Below are 10,006 nucleotides of genomic sequence, written 5' to 3' on the forward strand. Positions count from 1 at the left end.
CACGACAAAAAAATGCACAGGACCTTCGCATTCAGTTACAACTTATTTTCATTAACATGATATTACGGTCAAATAAATTATATCTTTGAACACTTCAACAAAGTCGTTGTAGTATAGTGGTAAGTATTTCCGCCTGTCACGCGGACGACCCGGGTTCGATCCCCGGCAACGGCGAATTATAATTTAATTTTTTCCAACCTTTTCTTTTGTTCTCATGTCCACTGCCAAACTGAATCTTCAACCTGCTTCATGGGTAGTGGATCTACCTCTAAGAATTGGATGTACCTTTGGAAGCAATTCAAATGTGATACCAAATAATTCTTCATTGGCTAAGATCCGAATCAACACAACCAAAGCAATATTTCACAACTATTTTATCACGACACAATGCTCAATGAACTAGTTATACGACCCAACCCATTTTAAAAAGATTAATAAGCAAGAGCTTTCAACATCAAGCTAAGCTCAATCATGAGCCTCTTAGCCATTCATCAGTTGTAAACCCTCATTGTCTGTCAGCTTAGTTCTTGAAGTTGAAATTGTATTGCAAGCATGATAACAAATTTTGTTGAAGGCACAGAAAAGCACAGATTTTAAGCACAACCCAACCAAGAAAAGCATTTATGTTGGGCAACCTTAAAAGCATAGAAACAAGTGGTTGTGGAATAGTTGATGCATCTGTCCATGCCTGTCAGCAGAAAATGGTAGATCGTGAGTGTATTTAGTGATGCTTAAAATAAATTTACCCCACAGAATAGTGTAAAAACAAGGGTTCAATAAATAAATGAAAAATATGTACATGAAATTAAAAAAGCTATAGCAACAAGAAAAAGGAAAATGATATGCACCATTGGTATCACATGGAATGCCCTTTCCCATCACAAAATGAAAATAGCTTATAGATAAGATAACTGAAATAACATATGCAAATAGACATATTACAATATCAGCAGACCACACACAAAATAAAAAAGAGTATAGTCTTTTCTTTTTCTTCTGATGCTAAGACAGCATATATTTTATTCAGTAACTAATATATTTATTGGTTGACTGATAAAACAGAAATGTGGACTGTTAAAATCAATTCAAAATTTCTGCATATGAAGACAAGATTGACGAGAGAACTCTAGTTTTGTACATTTCCTATGGGAGCATTTTCAGGTTAAACAATGCACTTACCTTCGGAAACTTCGCTGAACATACAACATAATCAGCTAATTTCAGGAGATCATCCAACCCTTCCCTTGGCCTTTCTGCATCAATTACGTATATTCTTCCTAACTGCCTGCACTGGAAAAAAATATATTTTGTTTACTTCCCTTCAGAAGAAGCTCTATTTTCTCACCTCCAACCTCCTTTATGAAGAAAAACAAAAAAAGGAAGGCAAGACATCAAGGGAAGTTACATAAAAGTTACTCATAGCATCAGCAATGCTAATAAAAAATTAAACAGAGTGGATACAAAGTGATTAAAGAAAAAGAATGAATATTAGGATGAGAAACACAAACAATTTTGATTTTACTGATTGATGGGTTGCAATATTCTCTATGCATTGCAGATTACATTTTTCTGAAATACTATCGTCCTCTCACACTTCTCTATCATTTAAGTTACTGCTGTCTCATTTTCAACCATTCACATTGGTGTGCTGACAGGGTATTCTTTTAATTAAAAAAATGTTAGCAGAAATCAATGTTGACTTTTATACTAAATACTGTATAAAAGTGTATGCTTCTTTGAAATTTTGCATGCTTCAACTTTATTTTCGTTATTGTACTTTCAATCTGAAATATGATTATGGCCTCACAGGTTTATATCAGAATTGCAAGTAAATTATATAGGTTATAAACTCACGAGCAACGATAATAGCAGTTTCATACAACCTCGCATCAAAATATACAATTCTTGCTCCGTCCAATGCAGATACCAAACTTGATTCTGTAAGGTCGTCTGGTATCATTGGAGGATATCCAAGGGTATGTATACAAGTTCGGGTCTTCCTGACAAACCACACTTAGAATGAGTCCAGTTGCAATTAAAATTTTCAACAGTTTCACCAGCAGAAAAAACTTTCATGATGAATAATGATAGTACACAGTTTTTATTTTATTCTAACTACTGATGAACAAATTCTCCTTGTCATTCATGCATTAACTGCTGGTTGAAATCATGTCACAGGTATTGGTCCAAAAATGATAAAACACAAGAAATGGAGACAGGGAAAGAGTCAGAAAATAGTTAACTGCAAAATTTGCAGCTTCAGTTCATTTCATTTCAATCTTTTTTCTTCTTCAATGATTTATTTATCATCAATCGTTGTTTAAGCCAACAAATAGGCCCCAAAAGATTTATTTATCACCAAATGAAGTTCACGATGGAATTAGCAAAACTAATTAGACCAAAATCAAACAAGCAGCCATAAGTAGCATCAAACTTTCACTTACACTGTCACATTAATAAAAAAAACATGTTTAAATAACTTCCAACTTTGGACTAAGGACAAAAGAAGGGTGAAATTCATCCATTACAAGCAAACACTGCTATAAACTACCCTAAAACTGCAATTCAGAATCCAATTTGATATGTTGAATGATCCCACAAAAACAACAAAATCATAAACTAATACATATTCCCATTTTACAAAATCACTCTACCCAATAGGATAATAATGTCAACATCGCAGAGGTTTTTCATCAAAGGCCTCCCTCACTTCCAATAAGTCAGGGCAAAATCTTTTTGCAAGAATTTCAACCTGCTCACCAAATGGCTTCCCCCCATGCTGTCCAATAAATTGAACCATTTGGTTCCATCGTTTTCTACATACATCACCAGGCCTATGCTCAAGCAGATTGTCCCAATCTACCTCTGCCATGGTGCAAGGATCCAGAGTAAATAAAGCACTAATCAGACGATAGTCATCAGTATCACTCCACGCACCACTAGCAACCATAGGTGACGTTAATTGCTCATACCACTTTTTGCAGCAGCGTGCACTACTTCTAGTGGCCAATTTATCACCAATTGCCTCCCAACCAATATTATCTCGCAACATACCATGTTTTGATTTTCTATAACCATCTGAAGCTCTCGCACGTAGATCCAGGTTTACTAAATCAAATAATTTTTGATATTCCTCTTGGGTCCATCGCCCTTTATTTGTATTTGTTAATTTTATTCTGCGCCATGCATCCTTTACATGAAATCGATGTTTACCCAATGCTTCAGCTACTGATTTCCAATCAGATCCATGTTGTTCCTGGACCTTCCGTAAAAATTCAAGCTCTTCAGGTGTCCACTTACGCTTCTCATCTCTTTCAAACAAAATATGAGCCCGATAATACACACTATACATAGGCCTCTGAGGTAAGGCTGCTCCAATTTCCTTCCAACAATCTTTAACTTCAGGATGAGATTGGCAATGGAGAATCATGTCTAGACCTTCGTCTCCCAAACCATGAGACTCTATATAGTCATAAACAGCCAATTTAATCTTCTCATCTTCTTTTGGCGTAAACCTTTTCCCACGCACTAAGCCATCACAACAAACATCCACTTTATCAGAAAAAGTTACCCGTTTGCGTTTAGATGAACCAGGGTTAGTTGATTCAGCAGTATCCGCCTCAACTTTCTTCTTTATCTTCATCTCTTTGCTTTGATCATCAACATCAGTGTCAATGAAACCTGCATTATCATCTCTTGACTCAACTCTAGTCAAAGGTGAATCACCTTCATTGCTATTGAACTCACCATGCTCCTTCCTTTTGCTTTGTTCACACAGTTTCTTCTTCTTCTTCTTCTTCTTCTTCTTCTTGCCTTGGTCATCATCTTCACCTTCGTTGCCTTCTAACTCATTATCTTCTGTCATTTTACTTCTTTTGCTTGGTTTTGAAAAAATCAATTCTTGCATTCCATTTAATGAATAATCAATTTTTTTTCTTTTCTTCATCTTGCTTTCCTGGTTGACATCCAAGACCTGCACTTCTTGATTATCAGCAATGTTACTATTTGTTACCTCAACACCTTTTCTCTCTTTTTTCTTCTTACTCTTATTTTCAGGGCTCTTTTCTTCCTCATTACACATGAGTGTGACATTCCCTTCAACAGAGCAAGTTTGTTTGTCAGCTGCTTCAACAGTACAATCTTCCTCGAGGGATTCATTTGACTTGAGTATTTTGTCAGTTGCATGCTTTTTCTCCCTCTCCTTGGGCTCCTTTTTCTTTCTTTTACTTGAATCCAAATCAAAACTACTTCCCAAATCACTTAGGTCAATCTTAGACCTTTTCTTCTTGGTTTTTTCCTCCATGAGATAAGTATTATCACAGGGAATACCCCGAATACAGATCTGGAAAAAATGAAAACAACAAAGAACAATTTATATAAATCATGATTTCAACGAGGAAGAACAAAATCAAATGTCAAACTTGAAATTCTTACAATACACTATTAAATAAGAACATCAAAGCACAATAAAGAAGTAACTTTCCCCTTTATTGAGAAGTCACTATACAAGAAGAAGATCACACATTCCATCAATGTAGACCAGCCCAACCCACTCAACTCTAAACCACATGACCAGAACCAGAAAACCCATACACACACTCATACGGTACTTCAATACTACAAAACCAGTTTCTCTGCATGCCTTTTCTGAGCATAACATCATTATATAAAAACAAAGGCACATTAAAATCATAGTTATCAATCCCCAATGGCGCGCAGGGCGAGGAGAAAATCCAGTGTGGAGGATAAGCAGCCGAGCTCATTCCCTTCGCTTCCTGGGCCCAAAGCAGTGCAGTCTTTCCTGGCAAAATCCTTGATTTGGGGCTTCTTGCTACGCTACTTATCTATAGAAAGAAATCCATTTTATATATATATATATATATATATATATATATATAGAGAGAGAGAGAGAGAGAGAGAGAGAGATAGACCCATCCATCTATCCTATCCGATTTAGATTTTTATATCTAAAAAAGAATCGAAGAATTGCGCTTACCCCCCCCCCTCTCATGAAACTGCTCTGAGAAAGCTATCGCTTGATATAAAGAACAGTACATAGCCATTTCGGTAGGGGGTCTGGGTCCGTCTCAGTGCAGTAGGGGAGTCCATTGTGTTGTGAGAATCTTTAGAAATGCATTTGAACAAGAGGAAAGGATTGAACGACTGATCGACCAAGGTTCCAGGCAGAAAGCTACCTTTTTAATGTCCCTTCCAAAAAATCGAATTTTCGGTCTACTCAGATGCATAACTGACTCCAAAAACCCAATACAAGGATAGCATATAGCCTAATGCCGCTATTTTAAAATTTTGTTGAAGGCATATATAATCTAACCTATGCATTTGAACTTACGCTATTCACGTATATAATCTAAACTATATACATAAATACATATATAATACCAAAAAATGCTCAATGCATAAGACAAAGTGAAGCTATTGAGTTGATAACTCGACGTGGACGCAAAACAGTAAGAGAGGGTAGTGAGCGGTCTCACCGTTCTGTTATTTGAGAAGAGGAGAGTGAAGTGATGAACGGCAATCAAAATCGCCGGAAAAAGGCCGGATATGATGTCGTCTCCGGCGAGGAGAGGGGGCAGAGAGAGGGAGAACAGCGAAAGGGTTCTCGTGTGTGCCCGAGGGAGCTGGGAAATTAGGGATTTATGGATTAAGGGTATTTTGGGATTTTTACAACTATTAATTTTGACAATTTTTTTTTAAATTTAGTTTTCGATTCCGTAATGGACTGGGCCAACAAACCAGTTGGTGCCTACACCTTCTTCAAAATTTTTGTTCAAATATTTTCAATTCTGACCCTTACATTTTCTCGCAGAAACTACTTTTCGAACTAATATCAGATGCTTCTTCCATTTTAGATTCCAGAAAGCTGAGAATAAGATTACATTAAAATATATATCATCACAACTTGTTTTGAAATTTTAATTCTTCTGAAAATCTTCAATTTAGGGTAGATTTGTGTTTTTTTCTGATGACATTGTTGTATTGCCTTGGGCTATAGGTTGTTGGGTTCTCTTTTATCATTAGTGTAATTATTGGAATCGATGGACTAAAACAAAAACAGAAGTATAGGTAAATTGATCAAACAAAAAGGGGAGAAGTGTAGAGAGTAGATAAAAAAATGGTTGAATATTAAAATTAATGTTAAAATAATTCTTTTATTTTACTTGAACACAAAATATTAAAATTAAAAATTTCTAATGCTGAATTTTGAATGACGCTAAAATATGGGCAATTTTTTTTAATTAACAACTGATAAATGTGACGAAAAATAAAATTTGCATATGGGCGATGGAGAATTAGTTTTGATCATTCTAATCAAAATAGGATATGAAGATTATGACAAAGTCCTAGAGTTACACTTCTAATAAGAGTTGCGTACAAAGAATTGTGCATTTGTTTGTTACGGGCACGTCAATGTCCCTTAAGAATTAAGATGATGCAGATATAAAAGAACAATGGCTAATTGAAAGTATATTTTATCACCAAGTAGAACTCAAATGGCTGAGTCTGATATGCATCTAACTCATTATTTTGGAAACTTTCAACTCAATTTTTTTTCCCTGTAAGCTTGGAAACCAATTGGTTTTCATTTATTTGCTTTATGTTCACGTTTGGGTTCTGTCGTGCTGCGTTTGTCCATGTGGTTGAGCATGTCAAATGAGCTGTGCTTCATATACTTGCTAGGTGATAAAATAAAAATAATATATGCAGTTGAATAATAGTATTAGTTCAAAGTTCACATTTGCACATGTGACTCTATATTTATGAATCAGCTGCACTTAATTTGCAACATTTATCGGTTGTTAACTATACTTAATACACTTTTAAGAACATCCATTATGAAAATATTATCGAAGTGAAAAATCATTAGTGTGTTTTAAAAGTAAAGAATATTGTGATCTATTATTTCAATTATAAGTCATATTACAATTATAAAAGTCACATTAATCCAAACAGAAGATATATGTAGTAAGAATTTGTCATACAAAATTGCAACCTGAGGTTTGTCTCTCTCAAGAGGGCACCGATAGTGACATGGAAGGTACCCTTACGGCTTTTACGTTTTGTAGGGTAGGGGTGTGTGGAGTGTGGACCATTATCAGACCCAAAAAAGCAAATATCCTAATGGACTCCGTATATCAAGGCGGTGACCAGACGCCATCGTTTTGCCAAGTTGTGTCCCAAAAAAGCACACTTTCTTCCTATGATTACTCATTACTCATCACGTTCATAGGGGAAAAGCGCATTTGCGAACCCCACAATGAAAGCTTCATTTTTTTTCTTTTTTATAAATTTCATAGTATTTATTTATTTTTAAATAATTTTGGCCAATCACAATATTCATTTTTATGGTCCTAATTATACAAGAATGTAATTTAAAAATACTTAAAAATATGCATTAATTTATCCAATGGGTCGTGCAACGATCATTTAGAAATTAAAATAATTTTAAAAAATAAAATAAAATAAAATCTAATGTTTGTTTGGATGCATCTTGCGAAACCGTGTATAACGAGCTGTCCCGTGTTGAGCTTTTTTCATTTTTGCCTTTTGAAAAATCTTTCTGTGGGTCCCATTCAAACCCCCAAATAGTTTAGGACAATTTCAGGGAATATACTTCTTTACACGTGGCTAATTTGATTGGGGGTTTATTAATCTTCGTTTAGTAGGCTTTGCTATCGATTCCATGTAAGCTTTTCTTTGGGGGTTTCCTTATTCTTCTTAGTTTAGGACAGTTTCTTTTATGAGATTGTTTTGTGTTTTTGAAACTGTTCTTTAATTAATATTCGAATTAAAATTCTATCTCAAAGCTTAATGATGGTTTTTAATATTAAAATTTATCATGTAGTTGTTAAAGTAAATTTTTAATTAAAAAATAAACATTAAAATATTTAAAATATTACATTCAATATTTGTCCCATTTCAGTGATATATTTATTCTGATATTTTATTTTTTTTTAAATCAATGCTCTCTAATATGAGATTTTATAATATTTTAAATTATTTATTGTTGTATTTACTATTTAAAAATATTAAATATTTGTAACTTTATTATTAATGTTTCAGGAGTTAATACATTGACAAATTTTAACTATTCTTCTTAATATGTATAGTTTAATTGGAAGAACTTTTTAAATAGGATCAAAATGAGTATACAGTATAAATGAAAATATTGAAGATATTGATTAACAAAATGAAAAATATTAAAAGTTATTTTTAATGCCAAATTTTTTTTTAATATATTTACAATATCATTTTTAATTTATTTATTTTTCTTAACTAGAAAAAAATACAACGCTTGGCAAGTTCCTACAATTAATAATTATTTAATTATTTAAATTAGTTACACACGGTTTTCCTCAATGCCCGAACAGTTTCTATTAATTACTAGTATGCCATGTTTACGCTACCAAAATCCAGCGACGCGAGCCTTGGGTAAGAAATTAAAGGCATCTAATAAAATAATAATAATTTGTTTAATCTAAAAATTGTATCACCGAGAGAGAATAATGTTTTTTATATTTTATATGTTTAATCGGTATGTTTAAGATAATAATTAATATTTTAAGTTATAAATTAATGATTGGATTAATATAAATTAGAATAATTACTCGTGCGATACACGTTAACACCTGCTCTAGCCTCCAGCGGCGATATACATCTACCTTCAATAAAGATAAATGGTAAAATTGTTATGCAAGTCAAGTTAATGAACTTATATACACTGTCACAAATTGTGCTGATTTTGCTGGTGGTTCCACTCGTTTAAAAATAATGGTTTTCGATGAAAGATACATTTAGTTTATATAATATATATATATATATATATATATATATATATATATATATGTACTATTTTTAATAAATTGTATATTTTCATTAAAAAATTAGTTATTTTAGTCACCGATTTTTTAATACCACTTAAATATATATGAAAGTATTTTATTGTAAAGATGTAAGTTTACTTATTCTAAGTGATGGTGAAATTTAAATCTTTCACTGTTTACACACTTAAAAGATTTATTGCATTCTCATGTTTTATCTAAATTTTAGTTTCAGTCTGGTCTTAATACTTGTCTCTTAAAAAACAAGCGTTATTACATTAGAAGAAAACTATACATGAAAGTAATTTTTTTTTAAACTTATAAAGCAGAATAAACTTTTTTGGAATGAAATTATTTTTGTAATTTTTTTTCTCTCCCATTCAATTATATGTTTTTTTAATAACATAACAAATATCTTTTAAACTTTTATATAAAATGAAATTATTATTTTTCATTAAAATCGCACTTTCCTTAATTTGATAATTATTGGTCATATTAATTTAATCAAATATTAAACTATTTCAATGCACTAAAATATTCATAAATTATCAATAAAATATTTTTTTATTGTTTAAATTAATTTTAAGAATGCTCAAAATCAAAACTTTTAAATATTTTTTAATAATTATATTTAATCTTTGTCATAAAATATTATTTTAATTTATATATCTTTATATTCTCTTTTATTTAAGAAGTCTACAGTACTTGCCGATTCCATGAAAGACGTGCTACCGCCCCGCAAGTATATGATTTATTATATTTTCTTTGTTATCTTCTTACACGCTTTAATTTATTATCCTTTTGTTTTTAAAATTTCTGCCAGTGGAAAGGTTTCCTTATTTTCTTTTTTAATACACCAAAGGTTTCACTACTAATTGCACATACTATTTATTATGTAAAATATTTAATTGTTATTAATAAATAAACATGAAAAATTCAAATAAAAACAGCCAAGGATATGAGATAAAAGGAATATTTTTTGGTCAATATAATAAATATTTGATTTATTGAACGTATAAAAAAACAAAGAAGGATAACTTGTTCAGCCGGTAAGGAGGTAAAATGATTCTCATATTCATTTCGAAGAGAGGTTTCGTAATTCATGACATCGCAGACGGGTACTACGGGGATTTCGCTCGTGCAATGCAGTGCAATGCAAGAGA

At 32.3% G+C, this 10,006-nt stretch overlaps 1 protein-coding gene and 1 non-coding gene across 2 annotated transcripts; one reads left to right on the forward strand and one right to left on the reverse strand.

Annotated features, from left to right (window-relative positions):
• Positions 1-102: 102 nt before the first annotated feature.
• Positions 103-174, forward strand: TRNAD-GUC. The gene has a single exon. It is a non-coding gene; the product is annotated as a tRNA-Asp (tRNA).
• A 2,164-nt stretch (positions 175-2,338) lies between these two features.
• LOC113872850 (cyclin-D-binding Myb-like transcription factor 1) lies at positions 2,339-5,625 on the reverse strand. Its single transcript, XM_027510701.1, has 2 exons — positions 5,496-5,625; positions 2,339-4,342 (listed from the first exon to the last, which is right to left on the reverse strand). Exon 2 carries the CDS (start codon positions 4,301-4,303, stop codon positions 2,672-2,674), a length of 1,632 nt encoding a protein of 543 aa, XP_027366502.1. The 5' UTR covers positions 4,304-4,342; positions 5,496-5,625; the 3' UTR covers positions 2,339-2,671.
• Between the last annotated feature and the right edge of the window lie 4,381 nt (positions 5,626-10,006).

The sequence above is a fragment of the Abrus precatorius genome, unplaced genomic scaffold (assembly GCF_003935025.1).
Source record: "Abrus precatorius isolate BTA unplaced genomic scaffold, Abrus_2018 Scaffold7, whole genome shotgun sequence".
Lineage (NCBI taxonomy): Eukaryota > Viridiplantae > Streptophyta > Magnoliopsida > Fabales > Fabaceae > Abrus > Abrus precatorius.

Excerpts from the sequence above, each read along its gene's own strand:
- LOC113872850 (XM_027510701.1), bottom strand. The coding sequence starts at position 4,303 with ATGGAGGAAAAAACCAAGAAGAAAAGGTCTAAGATTGACCTAAGTGAT.